Source organism: Pelodiscus sinensis, chromosome 7 (genome assembly GCF_052426305.1).
Source record: "Pelodiscus sinensis isolate ZL-2025 chromosome 7, ASM5242630v1, whole genome shotgun sequence".
Taxonomy (NCBI): Eukaryota; Metazoa; Chordata; order Testudines; family Trionychidae; genus Pelodiscus; species Pelodiscus sinensis.
The window spans coordinates 76,803,171-76,822,927 of NC_143058.1; the positions used below are offsets into that span (position 1 = coordinate 76,803,171).

The 19,757-nt window shown below is 43.9% G+C and overlaps 1 protein-coding gene across 1 annotated transcript in view; it reads right to left on the reverse strand.

The window, feature by feature from the left end:
- INO80D (INO80 complex subunit D) overlaps window positions 1-19,757 on the reverse strand; it is an 80,330-nt gene that overhangs the window by 19,017 nt on the left and 41,556 nt on the right. Inside the window, exons 6-10 of the mRNA XM_006129023.4 lie at window positions 13,983-14,204; window positions 11,693-11,802; window positions 7,440-7,573; window positions 5,832-6,049; window positions 5,174-5,331 (exon numbers count right to left, since the gene is read on the reverse strand). Coding sequence (XP_006129085.1) covers window positions 5,174-5,331; window positions 5,832-6,049; window positions 7,440-7,573; window positions 11,693-11,802; window positions 13,983-14,204 — 842 coding nt within the window. The remainder of the gene's footprint in view (window positions 1-5,173; window positions 5,332-5,831; window positions 6,050-7,439; window positions 7,574-11,692; window positions 11,803-13,982; window positions 14,205-19,757) is intronic.

Genomic DNA, 19,757 nt, shown 5'->3' on the forward strand with positions numbered 1-19,757 from the left:
TTCTAAGGTGTAACACTAAGCACAGTTTAGAACGTCCATTTTGCTGATTATGTTAGCATAATAATTTAAAATTTTGGATGGTTCTGTAAAAGACAAGTTCTAGGAATTAATTCGGGGAAGTTCTATGGCCCGTGTCATACAGAAGGCCAGACGGTATAAACACAGTAGCCCCTTCTGGCCTAGGATTCCATCAATAACCTCCATTTTATTAAAAGGATTAGAATGCCAAACTCTGATATGACAGCTCAGAAAAATGACAAAAAGTGCAGCAAGAGGTTTCCAAAACTACTGGTGGTTCTATTCTGAGCCTTTTCCTACCCATAGTGGGCCCTGAAAAAACACACAGAAATTCATGTGTATTTCAGCTCATACGCAAGTTCTTCAGGTGTTTTTTTTAAATCTGCTTTCCTCTGATAAAAAAACAGACCTGGTCTACACAGGGAGTTTAGGTATTAAGTTGACTTTCTAAGCAATGAGTCCACACCACCAAACCCATGCCGTCGACTTTAAGGGCCATTAAAGTTGATTTAATTACTCCTGCTTTTCACGGGGAATAACATTAAATTTGACCTTGCATGGTCAACCTAAGATAGTGCCAATGCAGTGCTGTGAAAGTTGATATTCTTGGCCTCTGAGATGTGTCCCACAGTCTGGCCAGGACTTTCAATTCTGATGTTCTCCATGTGCACAGGAAAAGCCCCAGGAAATTCTGAATTTCATTTCCTATGTAGCCACTGTGGCGAGCAGACTTCAGTGGACAGCTCACCTCAGCAGCACACCTGACCATGAATGCCAAGGGTCACAAATGAGTACCAGCATGGAACGTGCAGGAGATTCTGGGCCTGACTGCTGTGTAGGAAGAGGATTCCGTTCTCACAGAACTACGAACCAGCAAAAGAAATGCAGATATCTAGGCCGAGATTGCAAAGGGCATGGAGAAGAAAGGATACACCAGGGATGTTCAGCAGTGCTACATGAAAATAAAGGAGCTCAAGCAGGCCTATTAGAAGAAAAAGGGGGCAGACGGATGGTCTGGATCATCACCACAAACATGCCACTTCTCTGAGCAGTGGCATGTGATTCTGGGGGGGAACTGACCAGCTTTCCAAGCCAGTCTATGGATTCTTCTCAAGACACTCCTCTGGCAGCCTAGCACAACAGCATAAAGAACAGCATGGATGAGGTAGAGACTGGTCAACAGATGAGTGGAAAACCAAATCTCACCAACAGCCAGAATCTTTTTATAACTTTAGAGCCAATCCCCTCTTCCCAGGATGTCTCGCTGTTGGTCTGATGCTGGGGAGGGGACTTTTGGGGAGTTCACATTTTTGATCATGCTTGACGTGGATTAAGGCAATTAGGTGTGATCTGTGGCAGCCAATTGTCTCCACAATGGGGGCACCATGGAATAGTTTGTTAACGAATCTGGAGACGAAACAGGAATCCTCCCCGAAGCTCTCATAGGAACTCTTTCATCCTTCTCACAAGGTTTCTGGGGAGCCTGCCTTATTCCTTCCTCCAAGGTCGGACACCTTCCCAAGACAAGCCAGCAGTAAGTGGTCTGCATCATTGCAGCACAAGGCCCAGGTTTCTAGCCACATTCAGTCAGCATCCACCCCTGTCACTCTGCAAGATTTGGAGAAGACTGAGATCTCACCTGTGACCCTGGATGAAGCAGGAGAAGCTATTAACTGATTCCTCTGCAGTAAATCCCCATTTTCTCATCCCTAATGAAGCATGGCTTGTGCTCCTGCCCTGCCACCGCACCCAGAGCCCCTCTCCTTTCTCCCACCCACATGCTCTTTTGGGAAGGGAAAGTTGCACTCTCCCGGCAAATGGGGGGGACACATACCTCATGAGTCTCTGCACTGCCCTGCCACTATGCCTGGACCCCCTTCCCCTCTGAAGGCTCAGGACCCGACCAGTCCTTTACCATGTCTGCCACCAAACCAAGTCCAGCTGCTCCCCTAAGATCTCTGTGGGGTATCTGCTGCATAGAGGGTGCTTAAAGGCACAACTGTAGCCTGGTACATAACATCTCCCTATTGTCTTTAGACAGACTTTCCATTTATGCTAAAAGATTAGGTTTTATGCTCAACAATGTATGTCCTGTAAAGCCTGCCCTTCACTTTTCTTTACAGCAGGTGCAGCAGTGAGCTTGCTGCACACGCCCTCAGCTCTGCTAGCTGTCCAGCTAACACAGATCCAAAGGCAAACATACACCAGGGACGACATGTTCACAAAGCAAATGCAATCCATCCACTTGGACAGGGAGTAATTAAGTGAGTGGACTGTAGGAGATGCAAGTGGAGCGCGAGGAGGAGTGCGAGCAGGGAACTGGAAGTGAAGAACCAAGAGAGAGTCTTGATGGTAATGGCGCATGTGATGATCCACATGATGCTGTTCTAGAACTGCCACAGGCACAGGCACTCCCTCCAGCTCTTGCAGACTCTCATTCCCTCCTCTCCCAGGGGCCCTAGAACATGGGGAGCAGGGTGGCCAAGGGCAGCCTCACACACAACCCGCAAGGATGCATTCCAGAGCAAAAGACTCTCCTCACACTTGTGATCATCCCCCACAAAATTCCCCCCCCCCCGAACTCCTTTTCTATCCCTGCTGTGTTCCCTAAAAATGCATGATTTCTGAACAATACTCTCGTGTTTTGAAAGGGGGAGGGGGATACAGAGTTTATAGGCAGGCCCACTTAATGCAAGGGCACCTCATTAAGAGCAACATGCACAACTTTCTTACCGCTGTCTGGCCATTCATAAAGCTCTTTTTCCAAAGTCTCTCTGGGTACGTCTACACTAGCTCGTTAGTTCGAGCAAGGTAGGGTAGTGAGGGCAAGCGGAGTTGCAAATGAAGCCTGGGATTTAAATATCCCGGGCTTCATTTGCATGTTCCCGGGCGCCGCCATTTTTAAATCCCCCTTAGTCCGAACTCCATGCCCGTGGCTACACACGGCACGGAGTCGATAGTTGGAATTAAAGATCCGAATTCGAACTACCGTTACTCCTCATTACTCCGTGCCGCGTGTATCCGCAGGCACGGAGTTCGGACTAAGGGGGTATTTAAAAATGGCGGCACCTGGGAACATGCAAATGAAGCCCGGGATATTTAAATCCCGGGCTTCATTTGCAACTCTGCTTGCCCTCATTATCCTACCTAGCTCGAACTAATGAGCTAGTGTAGACGTACCCTCTGATTTGCAGTGCCCCTCAACGTGCTCTGCTTTTTGCTCTGGTGCCCGGCTGCTCATAATTACTGGCTAGGTGCTGCACCTTGCTCTCCCACCCTGCCATATCTCTTTCTCCTTGCTCCAGAATATCTACAAGAGTACACAGCTGGCTGCCACAACAATGGAAATGTTGCTTTCACTGGGGTCTAACCTAGGTCAACAGAAAGTGAAATCTTCCCTTTAAATGCCCAAGAAGCATTCTACCACCATTCTGCACTTGCTCAGCCTGTAGCTGAACTGCTCCTTCCTGTGGTCCCTGCTGCCTGTGTTCAGCTTCGTGAGCCATCGAAGCTAGGGGTAGGCTGGGTCTCCAAGGATCACTATTGGCATTTCAACGCCTTCGATGATAATTTTCTGGTCTGGGAAGAAAGTTCCATCTTGCAGCTTTCTGAAGAGACCGGAGTTCCTAAAGGTGCACGTGTCGTGCACTTTTCCAACCATCCCACATTGATGGTGGTGAAACGGCCCTTGTGATCCACCGGCATCGCCAGCACCAGTGAGAAGTAACCTTTGTGGTTGAAGTACTTTTTGGCAAGGTGGTCAGGTGCCATGATAGAAATGCATGTTCCGTCTATCACCCCACCATGGTTAGGGAACTTCATCGTGGCAAAGCACTCCACTACGCCCTGCATGTTTCCCAGACTCATTAACCTTCACAGCAGAAGGGTATCGATGGTCTCGGCTATTTGGATTACAACAGCCCCCACTGCAGGTTTCCTTACTCCAAACTGATTTCCAACTAACCAGTAGGTGTCTGGCATTGCAAGCTTCCACGTGGCTATTTGCCATTCGCTTGTCAACTGACAGAGCGGGTCTCATTTTGATATTCATGCGCTTCAGGGCAGGGGGAAGCAATTCACAGAGTTCTATGAAAGTGGCCTTAGGCATAAAAATGTTCTGCAGCTGCTGCTGATCATCCCATAGCTGCATCATTAGGCAGTCTGGTGCTTGTCTGACAGCACCAGAACCAGCGTTCCACTGTGTCCAGAGGATCAAATGCTGGCGGCATTTGCCAGGCGCTCAACTCACGTGCCTCGCAGAAGAGTTATGTTCATGGCATCCCAAGATTTGTCCTCATTCGGGCAGGTCCTGGACATGCTCTGGATATACTCCAGCATAAGGCACACCATGGTTAATATGACTGATATAATACTTTGCTGCTGAATGGGTTCCATGATGGGTTCCATGCTTACCCTACTATCCGTATGCACAGATAACCAGGAAAGAAAGGGCACACAAATCCTGTTTGCTGTTTCTTTCAAGTGAGTGTGAAAGGGTGAGAGACAAGGGCATTATGGGACGCTGACAACATGTACCTAGAATCACCCTCTACACTGTTTTGGTCCCAGCCTGCACTGGAAGCATAACCCAGAATGCAAAGGGGCAGCAGGAACTGTGAGATAGCTTACCCATAGTGCAATGCTCTCAAAGTCGACAGGAGCCACACTATTGGAGACTCACTGGTGAACTACATTGAAGTCTTGTGCACAGTGGAGATATGCACCTTTGACATTACAAAATCAGGTGCTAGAAAATTAACCTTAATAAATTCAACCTTCTCTCTCAGTGTAGACAAGGCCACTGACATTGATAAAACTGGGCTGGAATCCAAGTCACAGAATGATGCCTGACTGTGAATTTGGTTGATTAAATTGCAATGGTCAGTGACATACAGAAAAGCACAAACTCATTTATTAAAATTTTAAATCACTCAGGATTTCCATAGTACCAAGTATACAAACAAGCAAATAATCACATGCATGTCCTGTAAAACATATTCTTCTTAGAGGTAAGAGGTATGAGCAGCGGGCTGAATATGTGTTCTTTCTCTAACAGTCCTCTTCCCTGCAAGAAAGCAGGTGGAACCCTCAAATGCATCTCACTTCACTATGTGTATTAAATTAAAAATTCACATAAATTAAAACAAAAATGTACCTTCAAAGAAATCAAAATCTTGTAAGTCATCAGGCAGCCGTGGTAGGACATCAGAAAAGTCCTCTTGATTCAATTCCAAGTCATGTGGAATGTCTGTGATTTCATTGGCGATGTCATCGGGCAGCTCATCTGTACTTAGGTCCGGTGTGGAGGGGCTCCTGAAGAGACAGTGTTGTCAGGTCACACTTTAAAATCCTGATTTCTCAATACTGCAGCATACTTTACAGACACACACCCAGCCCTTTTTATTTTTCAATCAGTAAATGGAAAGAATGCCATTTAAACAAGTGTCATTTAATTTGTTCTGCTAATGACAGTTTTGAGTTGTGCATCGGCAGCAAAACAACCATTTTAACTGAACTGTGTTGAGATTTGAAATTAACATTTTTCAATTCTTCCTTTCAACAATGACAGAAATAAAAGACACCTGAAGATGTTCATTCCAGTTCAAACATCTAACATATTTGGAAAGTCAAAATATTAAGTGGTGGAGAAAAGAAAAAGGAAAGGTCACAGCAGACCTAATTAAGCCAAGCTCTGTTCAGCTTTCATTTAGCCAGACTCTGTGCAGTGCGTTGTCTCTGCAATCTTTTCCTGTCTTTAACTTTTTGATTATAAAGCTAAAACAAGCCCAGTACAAGGTGCCACGGGCACTGACCGTATGTGGGAGATCTCCACTGGCAGTGAAATGCTGGTGGGCATGCTGAGGTTCCCTTGGGGCACTGCAGGAGGAATAGGTTTCTGGGGCCTCCGTGGCCCCCTCCTTCTCTTCTTTTTGTGTTTTTTGGTAAGTGCAGGTGGCTTCGTTTTTTTCCTGGGTTTCCTCTGCTGCTGGTGCTGAACTTTACGGGAGCTGTCCCCTCTCAAGAAATTATCCTTTGGGAGAAACAATGAAGAGGGGACACGTTAGGATCAAATGAAACTTTCTTTTCTTGCCATTCCCAAACACTGAGACACAAGGTGAGTGAAGAGAGGATCTTTCTAACTGCCAACCTGCAAATCCAAGCATGGGTCTGAAAGTCACGTTACCTCCTTTCCTTCTCCTGCATTATCACTGAGAAGAACAATGAGCATGTACATTACATCCTTAGTTACACTTTTGCAACCTCTTTGGAGGCAAATAGGGCTGCACAGGTTTAATCAAGGGCACAGTCTGGGACTTCTACTACTGGAAAAAAGGAGTGTGAAAGAATGAACTCAGGCTAATTCTCAGATCAGGGGTGCAGAGCTGGCAGTCAGAAAAAAAAAAATCACATTGTTGTCATCGCTGAAATACTGCAAATTCGGAAAGCCCACGCTGTCTTTTTTAATGACTGCGTCAGTAGTACCACAGTTTAATGCACATAAAGTCCAAAACAAAATATTTGGAACATCTCATATAAGCACCCAAAAAATGACTATTGGAGTGACCTGGCGGTAGGGATTTGTGCAGGTAGGTGTAAACCAGAGTTCTGGTCATGTTCCCATTGCTGTAAGGAGCCATGAGCACTGAGGAGACATAGTAAGTGCTGTAGGACTGAGAACTGGCAGGGGGCACGGTTGCAGGGCCTTGTACTCCTGAACAGCAGCCCAAAGGCTAATTACAAAATGAGTGCCATCGTATAGGCTCTGAAGCAAGTCGGATTCAGTCTTCAATTTTGATTATGAAGGTTGTGGCACAGGGTTTTGATGTGCCAAGCAAAGGAAAAAAATGGGGGACAATCTTCAGGCCTTTGATAAGGACACTGAGGATTACCTAGAGAGAGACAGAGAGAGAGAACAATACCTGGATTAAAACGGTAAGGGTCTGTGTTACACGATAAAACACAATGGGAACCTCAGAGTTAAAAGTGTCCCAAAAGCATTTTTTGGGAGAGAAAAAAAATGACAGGCGAAGAGGCACATAAATTATCCTAAAAATGTTGCTTTTGGAAGAGGTAGGTGGAGATCAGAAAATCGAGGATACTGTCTCAAGTTCCGCAAGTTACTAATCTGTTCTAATGCTCCAGAATACACCATGCTGCAGGGCCTCGCGACTGCGATATGATGGGCAACCTCAGATGATGTAGCCTGAAGCTTTGGATGATTATATGAAAAGGTCAGATCAATTTCTGGTTTTTAGCAAATCCATTTCCCCCGCAAGAAAAAAAAAATGTAAAACTACTTTATATTTGTTGGGGAGATTATATATATTTGTAAAACAGCACACAAGTTGATAAACTTAGCTAAATAGAACTCCTGATTATCCCAGTTTATGGAAATAGTTACAGCTGTGGTTTGTACTTACCATTTTTTTGGCATGTTCTTCACACAGAGGAGTCTGATGTGTAATGTCAAAAACTGGCACAGAGCATTGCTGTCCATCTGCAAACTTGGCTGTGCAACTTGAAAAGAGCTGCTGAGAACGGTTCAATAGGATATCTATATGTTTCTGTGTCAGGAACAACACACCAGACAGAGGAGACATGCCAATATGATACATATCAAAGCCTTGAATTCTACCAGTCCATCAAGATGCTATTTTTAATTAGTATCTTAACTTTGTTATTTGAAAGTAGGTAAAACTTAAACTTGAATTGCCCAGGATTTTATCGTTTGTTATGATGTTTTGATTTTTATCATTTGCCGCTGATGCAGATATTTTGCTAATGAATCCTTATCTCTTTCCTGGAGCAGGGGTCGCAAATCTATGGCTTGCAGGACCAATCTAGTTCCAATATGTCCAGTTCAGTGTGACTGAGGGTTTTTATTTTCCCTTCTCACTTGGAGGTGACTAGAGAGGGGCTGTTTTCCATCGGTGTACCTCCCCGCCCCCCAGTGACATTTCTGTCAGTGGCCCCTCCTCTGTCTGGAAACTCTTAATCAGTAGTGTCAACAGAACTATTACCTCACTATTAAAACATTAAAACCAAAATGTCTTAATTCCTTTCTTTACGTTATTTTTTTGGCATTTACCTTTCTAGCTAGAGAACACAAAAAGTTCTAAAATCCTTCTTGCTTCTCTGAAAGCTGATATGTGAATGGACTGGAAAGGTCAAATAAATTTAAATTGAAACTTGTGTTTTCAGACTTTACTGCAAGTCAAATAGACATTTCATAGTGGACTTTTCTTTCCCTCTTTCAAATAATATTAGCAGCTGACTCATACAGTTACCTACATGCATCCAGCTCCCATCCAGAACACACCACACGATCCATCGTCTATAGCCAAGCCCTTCGATACAACCGCATCTGCTCTAACCCCACTGACAGAGACCAGAAGCTTCAGGATCTCTACCAAGCATTTATAAATCTCAACTACCCACCCAGAGAAACAAAAAAGCAAATTGAAAGAGCCAGACGAATACCTAGAAACCATCTACTTCAAGACAGACCCAAGAAAACCAACAATAGAACACCACTTGTCATCACCTACAACCCCCAACTTAAACCTGTCCAACACATTATCAAGAAACTACAGCCTATATTGGAACAGGATACCATACTCAAAGAGGCTCTGGGAGACAGACCCATAGTCTCCTATAGACAACCACCTAACCTCAAGATGATTCTTACCAACCACCACAGGACATACCACACTAATACCAACCCTGGTACCTTCCCTTGCAACAAACCCCGTTGCCAGCTTTGTCCACATATTCATTCTGCTGATACCATTATTGGACCTAACCAAGTGAGTTATAAGATCAAGAACACATATTCCTGCGCATCCAGAAATATCATCTACGCTATCATGTGCCGAAAGTGTCCGTCTGCTATGTACATTGGACAAACATCTCAGACACTTCGCCAAAGGATTAATGCCCACAAAACAGATATTAGACAAGATCACAAAGAGAAAACAGTTTCTTGCCACTTTAACCAGAAAGGACACTCTCTAAATGACTTAGCCACCTGCATTCTGCTACAAAGACCTTTTACATCTGCACTTGAAAGGGAATCCTCTGAACTGTCATTCATGTTAAAATTCGACACTTACCACCAGGGACTTAACAAGTCTTTGAACTTTCTCACCCATTATCAAGACAGTTTCCCCAATTATCACCTGTAATACCATTAACTCACAAACATCCCACTCTCCCTACCTTTAATATCAGCAATTCACAGACACTTACCTTCCTTCCTCCCCCTTCCCACCCCCCCGCATCCTCCTTCTGTTCTGCAATGTGATTTGTCCTTTTCATATTTGTTCATTTTTTTAAATTGTATCCTTTGGTATATATGGTTGTGACTACTTTCTTCCACTATTTGATCTGAGGAAGTGGGTCTGGCCCACGAAAGCTATCATCTAATAAACCATCTTGTTAGTCTTTAAAGTGCTACATTGTCCTGCATTTTGCTTCAACTACCCCAGACTAACACGGCTACATTTCTATCACTATTAGCAGCTTTCCTTCTGCCCACAGTAGCTCATTGTCAAACTGATGCTAACATCACCATCACCACATGCTCAAAATTGTAGAATGCAAAGTCAACAGAATCACAGAAGCATGGGGCTGGAAGGGATCATGAGAGGCCAACAAGACAAGCTCTATGGACGAGGCAGAACCAAATAAACTCTGACCAGTTATCTCTCTCACCAGTTCTTAAAAACCTCCCGTGATGGGGATTCTACAACCTTCCTTTGAAGCCTATTCCAGAATTTAACTAACTAGCTCAAATTAAAAAAAAATTATTAACATTAATAAAGAGAAAACCTAAGGAAGGATAAGGTGGAAAACAACTATTTTCATTGAGCGGGAGGGACAGAAATGATGTGTGAAGGAAGGAGAAAAGCAAAATCAAAACATTCTCTATTCTTTGAACTGGATACATTGCAAAATATTATCTCTGTGGGAGGAGAGGGAGGAGTTGCATTTTTAATATATTTACATACACATGCATAGATCCTTTGGGTGCAGAGCTGTTTTGAAAATCTGGTCTCATGTATCTAAGCCTTGTAACTTCCCCACATTTAGAGGTTCTTGTTCACAGAGATCTGTATTTTTAAGATAGAAAATGAGAAATCATCATTGTATTTTGCAGCCATTGCAGGAACAAGCAACATGTCCTGCGGAGCTGCACTGTGTCTCTGCGGAGCCAAAATGCACCATCTACTTCCCAACCATACCTGCCTTCTTACATGAAATTTGAAAGGAGGAGTTTTGCGTGGCCTGCAGATACAGATACAGCATGAAATGTAACTTCCCGTTGTCTGCAGACAATTAGTTATAAGAGCCAAATAGCTCATCATGCACAAGTCTCAAATAACCTACTGCCACCCTCATTTGCCAGGCAGAGAAGATAAAGGCATAGAGAACCAACGTGATTTGCTCAAAGTCAAACAGAAGGCCAGTGGGATGGATTGAGTGATGGAGATCTGGAAGCTGAACCTCAATCAGCCCAATATGCCTTTCCACTGGATCTTGGCGCTCATGTTGGATAAGATTGTCAGTGGCCACTGATAATGGTTTTTGCTTTCAACTGACAATGTATCTTCAAAATGTATATTAATTAATACTGCGTACAAGTATTCTATACAAAGCAACTCCATGCATGACAAGAACAGGAGGGATGTTGGTTTTCCCTGTCAAAGGAATAGAGGGACTGGTTTTTAAAGCTTTTATATGGTTACTCCATTTCTTATATCCAACATTTTAAGATGCTTTGCTTTTGTCCCATCCGTTTAGATCTTTTCTACCCTTTGTCTTCATTCCCCATTCTCATCATTTTGCAACACTTCTTCAATTCCTAAGTAGGCTGTGAAATCACAACTATAGTTTTATGGGGAGGAAGGAAAGGAAGAAAACTGAGAAGATGCACATGGGTCTTTCCAGGTAAGAAATAGAGTACTTAAAATAATCATAAAAAATCATAATACTAATCAGCCTGTCTAGCTTCGGGTTCAGATATGGAAGGTGGTTTTGAATCCCACAAGGTTTTTTCCCCTTTTTGAGGAGAATGTTATACCTCTCCAGATCACATTTCTTTAAGGGTTTCCTGAAATCCCATGCATTCATGTAGAGTTTCTTCCTCACCCAGAGTTGTGTTTTAGGGAATTCTCTTTCTTTCCTCTGCGCCATTCTGATTAGCAATGCAGGATATTAGAACCTTCACTATTCATTCACTCTAGGCTACCACTGTACTCCACAGTATTCCTAGTTTCTTCCTACAGAACTGAATCATGCAAGAATATCCAGATATTCTATGGAAAGCTACCATCAACTGCAGGAGAACAGGAGAGGATACACCTTCCCATCAAAGAATAAGATCATCTGTAAAGTTGCTGGCAGGCACCAAGCTATGGTGAGTAGGAATGTAACAGTATGCTAGAACAGATACGGGTCACTTGACAAATGGGTCTGCTCTGTTAACTGTGAACAGTGCACATTTCCACTACCATAAATACCTATAAGGAGACAGACACACGACCAAAATGGTTTAGGAGACATTATTTGCAAATAACTATTTCTGATACAAAATGATGTATCACTCTAAGAATGAAACTTGACCAAAAATGTTTCCTTCTGCAATGAACACGCAAGGTAGTTAAGAGGATACGTTGAAAACAATGCCTGGTGAATGGAAGGGCCTTGTTAGTGCACTTTTCACCCTTCACAGATCCACTACATGTTGTTGGGTCTGCATCTCTCTGCGTGGCTTGGCTTGTGCTGAAATAAAAACACATTACAGTATGGAGTTTAAAATAAGAAATCCACCACCAGCAGATATCATGGCATAACTATAACACTAAATGTGACAAAGTGAACCACAACAGTCTGGATACACGTGTATGGTTTCCAGCTACAGGACAGATATAAATAAGGGGCTAGGGTGACACTGGCGTAAGAGCATTACAAGATGAGGCTCTTGCAAGACTTCCTCACAACTGTTATTTGTTTACAGCATCTGACTAACAGAGCCAGGACCTAATCAGAGACTCCAGGGCTGTGTCTACATTGACACCCCTTTCCGAAAAAGGGATGCTAATGTAGCACGTTGGAATAGGCAAATCCGCGGGGGATTTAAATACTTGAAAGTAGGAATAAGAAATCCTCTGGAAAAAGCTTTATTTTCCGGAGAATAACGTCAAGACTGGCGCTTTTCTCCGGCTTTTCCCCAAGCCGGAAAAAAGCGGCAGCCATGTTAATGCAAATGCTGCAGGGGATATTTAAATCCCCCGCGGATTTGCCTACTCCAACGTGCTACATTAGCATCCCTTTTCTGGAAGGGATGCCAGTGTAGACGTAGCCCAGGATTGCAATGTAAATATTATGTGCTAGAACCCAGAGTTGTACTCACACTGTAAATGAAATTCACCGGACATACAGAAGGCTGGCACAATGCCTATGCAATGCGGAAGACCTGTGTAAGCCCTCAAAACAGGACTGGCCCTTTGCATGAAGTGAATTTTACCTCCTATGCACATTATTCTCAACGCTGAAAGAAGGCTCTTTGCAGACATTCCAGCTATTACACTTAAAGCTTCATCAGCTCTTTTATGCTTGATCACAAGACAGAAACATAATTTCTAGGAAATATTATCATCCCCTAAAGCCAGCATGAAGTATCTGGAGTCATAAAATCATTGCAGTTCCTACACTTTGAGACTGAAGGAGTGACTACAGAGCTCTCTTACTTTGTCAGACGATCTTCAGTTTAATTTATCATTCACTTCTAATTGCACAAGTAATCTACGTGCTACAGGGTAGACTTTACTCAGGTTACCACATAATCTGACCACGTTGCACTAAATTAGCCTGGGAATTCTGGCATGGGCCAGAATTCACAGTTTAAGACTGAAGACATTTATTTATGGATTTACTTTTAAAAGTTCATTAGAAACCATACAGTTAAACTGCAATTCTGAGCTGTCCTTATAAGATGGGAGCCTTTTCTTCTATCCTCAATGTATCCCCCACCATAAAACAGAGCCCTTAGTCCTTCTTTACCCCCACAAAAGCAAAGACCATACCCAAACAGGGTGCCCTCTGTGAACAGGGTAAAGTCTGTTGTCAGCCTACTGCCACCGCCCCTCTCCCCATATTTCTCTTCATAGTCCTCCAGAGCCACCTCTTGGTGAGTGAGGAGAGAAGCAGCAGAGGAAAGCTGCTGGTACAGAAGACTCAACACTAGGGCTTGCACAAGTACTCTATACAAAGCAACGCCATGCATGGCAAGAACAGGAGGGATGTTGATATTTTCTAACAGGAATTCCCACAGAAGGTAGCCTTCAGAGGATATTTGTTTCACTGTTCAATATCGTTTACTGTTAGATTGAGTCAAATCTAATAAAAAGCTATAGGAGTTTCTGAAGATATGCCTGAAAGAGGTCAAGAGAACACAGACATTTTTAAAAAAATGTGACTTGCCGAGGGACTCTGCAGAACAGGCTGTATATTTCTGTAAAGCATTTAACTAAAACCATAAGACACGAGAGTGGGATATCACTGTAAAATGAAGGAACAAGTAACAACTTAGAACCTAAAATATTCTGGGTGAAATCCTCACCTCAATGAAGTCAGTTAGAATTTTGCCGTTGACTTCAGTGGGGCCATGATTTTATGCCATGTAATTCAAATCATGGGCGTGTATTGCTGAACAAATGATCCATCTTCTGCACTGCACAGCTAAAAAATGCCTAACCTTTTCAGAAATAAACCATGCTTTAATTTACTGTACTCTGTTGCTAGGCCTTTTTACGTCAGGATTCTTATGTCATCTAAGAGCAGGATCCATATGGATATTGGATTGAAAATGCAACATTTCAATTTAACCTACTGGTTTCACTGCTGATTCTCCTCCGGCCTTGCCTACTATTGCAGGCATGTTGGAGTGTTTGGGTTCTAACCTGGTCCAAGTGCATGTAGCTCTTCGGAGTTCCTGTATGAGTTGCCCCGCACATTCCGGCTCTCTGCTGGCCGCATGTAGCAAAGCTTTCCGGAGCGTATGCCGGCATTTCTTTTGACGAGATTCCGCCCGCTCCAGGCGGCAGAGGTGCTTATATTTCTGCTGAAAGTAAGTGCAAAGTTGGGTCACCCTGGAACTCCGGTTATCTGCATCATCATCTGACCTGTGAAGAAAAACACAAACCAGGTGGTCTTTTTCAAAGAGAACTAATTTATAACTCTCAAAATTATTCAACAAATATCTTTCTTCTAATTCCACATAGAGGTAAAGACTAAAAATAGCCATGGATATGTTCCCTAAAAGAAACTCAACCAATTCAAACTGCGGGAATACTTTTACATTTTAAATGTATTTAAACTTCTTGGTATGTCATTATTAGAGATTACATTAATTGATCTTTGAATCGGACATTTAAATGTCTGGAAGTTGCTGTTAAAATATTGTTAACCTTTATTCACTGTGAATGTTTGAGAAAACCCTCAGTGGAAATTGATGGAAGAAAGCTTATGTCAGAGAAGTATGGTTGAATTCGAAGACCATGGCATTAGCCAGTTGACCTTGCCTTCCTGGATAGTCTTACTGGGTGATTTTTTTTCCCATTAGCCAAAAAGCTGGCTCCAAGTTCTGCTCTTATTTTGGTTTACACCAGTGAAATTCCAGTGACATTAATGACATTACTTCAGTTTTACATTGTGGCAAATATGATTAGGATCTGGCTTTTGCTATTTACTAACCAAATAGACAAGCAATTATATTGTTTGCAGTGTTACTGTAGTTGTGTTGGTCCCAGAATTATTAGAGACTAAGGGGGTAAGATATTATTTTACTGGACCAACTTCTGTTTGTGAAAGAGACAATGCCTAGAGCTTTTGATCTTAGGTAGCTGTGAGGTGAAATCCTGGCACTTGTCACTGAGATCCTCACAGACTGCAGGGGCAAAATTCCCACTGACTTTAGTTGGGCCAGCATTTCATGCCATGTAAGGATGTTAAATTGCGGATAGCTAGCTAATCGTAGAATTGACTCAATTTGTATTGACCATATGATTAGTCAGTAGGACTGCTCTGCAGAGCCAGCTCGAGCCAGGGCTGCTCAAGTCAGGACTGCTCAGTCCAGGAGCCACCCATGCTGCGGCTCTTCACGTTCAATGTAGTAAGAGCTGCTGGGTTCTTCCTCTATTTAAAATGCAGAGGTGCAGCGTCACAGACCAGCGCAAGCCGAGATGGCTCGGTCCCAGCTGGCACGGAGTCCAACAGCCCCTTTTGCGTTCAGCAGCCCTGGCCGCCATGAACAGGGGCTGCTTAGTGGCAGCAGCCCCCGTCTATGGTGGGGAGGGGGACTGTTACCTGCTGGAATCACTGTGGACAGGGGCCGCTTCGCAGCAGCCTCCCCTAGCCACCTCCCACCCCAATGCCTCTATCAGAGGCAGCGAGGAGAGGGGGCATGTGGCACCCCAGAGTCAGTGCTGGGAGGAACCAGCTTTTAAGCCAGCTCCCCCCAGTACTGCCTCCCTGTTCCCGCACCTTGCTGCTGTGGGGGCAGGGGAAACAATGATGGGGGGAATCGACTGTTAAGCTGGGTTCCCCCCCCCCCCCCAGCACCAGATCCTGGCCCCCCCCCCCACTACCTCTCTTTGATAGATGCAAAAGGGGAGGAAGCAACTAGTCGAGTCACTACTCGACTATCCGATAAGGTTATGCTGATCAGATAGTCAACTAGTCACTTACATCCCTAGCCCCGGGTGAATGAAGATAATTCCAATCCATGTAGATGCACAAAGTGATTTTTTTCTCATTGTCTTTAGTACACTGGGCAATTTTTAAAGAAATAAAACCAAGAAGCTTATATTAAAGACCACTAATGTCTTCCCTGCTATGTGCTGTAATGATGCAATACAGTAAAAATCACACACAAAACAAGCAGTTTTGCATTTGGTATTTAGTTAAAAAGCAGAGATTATTGTAAAGTCACCAGCCTGGGTAGTGAGAGAAGGATCTGGGCAGGCTTAGTCAAGAAACTCAGCAGAAGCATGAACTGAGGTGGGAGCCCCTACTCAGTCAATCCCCATTTATTCAGGAAGATTTTTCTTCTTTTTTTTTCTTTTTCTAAATGGCAAAGCACACATACCATAAAAATCCTAAAACATGCCTGACAGAAATAATCATCATCACTGGCACTTTTTTTTAAAATATAGGGGGTCTCACAGTACCAACTAGTGAGCTTCACCCTACCAATACTAAGCAAGTGAAGGCTTTTGATCAAAGAGTACTAGAGTGAAATTTACTTCAATTAAGACAACTCCCAGTTCAGTCTTCTCTGGCAAAAATAAAATGGGGCAATTTTTGATAAAGATACCAAGCCTAAAGCAAAGAGTTAAAAATCGAAGTACAAAGTTCAGAGCGTGATCAGCAAGATCAAATACCTTGAAATCCAAATCTGTGAACATCAAAGTGTATTGCAAAACTAGTTACAAGACAGCATGGATGTTCACTATCAACTGCAATATTTATTAAATACAATAAGATAAAAAAATGTCAGAGTGGTAGGTGCCTAAGAGAAAGGAATTCACATTTCATTTATTTTATGGGAAACCCTGTAACAAACATTCTTAGGGTTTGATGTAAATGTTAATGCTCATGAGAAAAGCCCATAAATACGTTCAATGAGGAAGTTCTATCATAACACACATATAAACCCACCTATATATTTTTATGAGTAAAACCTACTCGTTATACATTTTTCTGATTAAATGCAATGCATATTATTCCCAAGAAACAGCCATTACAAGAACTAAACCAAAAATAGACACTACTAATTAATAAATGGAAAACATTATTAGTTAATATAATTTACAGTAACCCTTAAAATATTTAGCTAATGATATAACAAAAAGTGAATGGGTAAAAATGTTAATTTGAGCTATGTACAGGATTTCATGGCCTTGCAATGATTCATTTTCTATCACTCTCTATCAACAAGCATAGTGCGGACGTGGAAGGAGGGAGGAAGATAGGTGGACGTGATTACCTTCTCCTTGTATAAGGCAGTGAACACAAAAATATGTAATACACACAGATATACTTATATGTTCCTGATACTGATGTCACTTAATATATTTGCAATTGAGCATTAGCATAAGAGAAAGGAGAAAGGAAACTGTCTGCGTTAGAAAGTGGTTTTGTAAAGGTTTTGCTTTCTGATTTCAGATGGCCTTCTTACAGAGAATGTCTTTATAATTATAATAAACCTTTGATTTGTCTCCCATTGAGCTGAATGTAAAAAGATCAAAAACATGTATAACTCCTTTTGACTGATGAGTTATGAGATGATTCTGAAAATCATAAGATAAGAGGCACACAAAGGCCATGAACGCACTTCTGAAGTGGCTCTAGTATTTGATTGGAGACAACTAAGTTTTAAGTATCAGAGGAGTAGCAGTATTAGTCTGAATCTGCAAAAGCAATGAGGAGTCCTGTGGCACCTTATAGACTAAGGGTATGTCTACACTACAAAGTTAATTCGAACTAACAGACGTTAGTTCGAATTAACTTTAATAGGCGCTACACATACAAACCGCTAGTTCAAACTTAATTCGAACTAGCAGAGCGCTTAATTCGAACTAGGTAAACCTCATTCCACGAGGACTAACGCCTAGTTCGAATGAAGTAGTTCGAATTAAGGGCTGTGTAGCCACTTAATTCGAACTAGTGGGAGGCTAGCCCTCCCCAGCTTGCCCTGGTGGCCACTCTGGGCACCACCAGGGAAACCTGTCTCCCAGCCCCGAAGCCCTTAAAGGGGCACGGTCTGGCTACAGTGCCTGTGCCAGGTGCAAGCCTGCCAGCACCCAGCCAGCATACTCTGCACCTGGCATGGCACGAGCCAGCCACCCGCTGCCACCCAGCCCTCCGCCTCTTCCCGGGACCAGGCTGGCGGCTCCCAAGAGCCTGCCCGGGGCCGCAAGAGGCGGGAGCCCGCCTGGTCTAGTGCGGACATCGTGGACCTCATCCACGACCTCCGCACTAGGCACAGGAAAGTGGCTGTCTAGGGCAGGATAGCTGCCAGCCTGGCCACCCAGGAGCAGGTGTGCATGAAAATCAAGGTGGTCCAGTGAGACCCCCGACCCTGAGCCCTGAGCTTAGAACATAAAAACATAAGAACGGCCGTACTGGGTCAGACCAAAGGTCCATCTAGCCCAGTAGCCTGTCTGCCGACAGCAGCCCACACTAGGTACCCTGGAGGTGATGGACCGAAGACAATGACCAAGCCATTTGTCTCATGCCATCCATCTCCAGCCTTCCACAACAGAGGCCAGGGACACCATTTCTACCCCCTGGCTAATAGCACTCCATGGACCCAACCTCCATGACTTTATCTAACTTCTCTTTAAATTCTGTTCTAGTTCTAGCCTTCACAGCCTCCTGCAGCAAGGAGTTCCACAGGTTGACTATTTGCTTTGTGAAGAAGAATTTTCTGTTATTAGTTTGAAGCCTGCTACCCATTCATTTTATTTGGTGACCTCTAGTCCTTCTACTATGGGAACTAATGAAGACCTTTTCTTTATGCACCCTCTCCACACCACTCATGATTTTATAGACCTCTATCATATCCCGCCTCAGTCTCCTCTTTTCTAAGCAGAAAACTCCCAGTCTCTTTAGCCTCTATTCATATGGGACCTATTCCAAACCCCTGATCATTTTAGTTGCCCCTTTCTGGACCTTTTCCAAGGCCAAAACATATTTTCTGGGGTGAGGAGACCACATCTGTACACAGTACTGAAGATATGGCGTACCGTAGTTTGATACTTCCCCTCCTCCTTCTTTCCCTGGCTTCCCCCTTTCAGCTCCCTCCTCCCAGGTTTCCTCTTCCCCTCTCCCACCCTCTCTCTTCCCCTCTGCCACCTCCTTTTCCCAGTCTCCCCAGAGGTTAATCCCCTCCCCCCCAGTTTTTTTAAATAAAGAGAGTTTCTATTTTTGAACACACGTATCCTTTATTTTGTACATCAGGAAGGGGGGGCTAGGGAGGGGTAAGTGGAAGGAGGTGAGGTACGAGCCCCCGATGGGGAGGACTGGGGTGGCTCTGCGGGCTCCTCGGGGTGGAAGCTCTCCTGCAGCCCCCCGATTGACCCCTGCCCCGGATGGCAGCCTGCGGCAAGTGCAGCCGGGCTGATGGCCGAGTGCTGTGATGTGCCGAGTGTGGGCACTCAGGGCACTCCAAGCCAGGACTGCTTTGCTGTCCCTCATCGAGTTAGACAAGCGAGCGGGGAACCCTGAGAACTGTCTGTCTGGGGTGGGCGTTGGGTCCCTTTAAGCACAGCCCTCGGCTAGCCTGAGACAGCAGCTCCACGCTCTAAGTCCTCATCTGATGCCCTGCCGGCACTGCTTCAGGCCATCCTTAGCCTCGGTTCAGGGTCCACTCAATGTGGACATGCTAGTTCGAATTAGCAAAATGCTAATTCGAACTAGTTTTTAGGTCTAGATGCACTAGTTCGAATTAGCTTAGTTCGAATTAACTAATTCAAATTAAGTTAGTTCGAATTAGTGCTGTAGTGTAGACATACCCTAACAGATTTATTAGAGCATAAGCTTTTGTGGGCAAAGACCCTCTTCATCAAATGCATGTGACGAAGTGGGTCTTTGCCCACAAAAGTTTATGCTCCAATAAATCTGTTAGTCTATAAGATGCCACAGGACTCCTTGTCGCTTTTGCAACTAAGTTT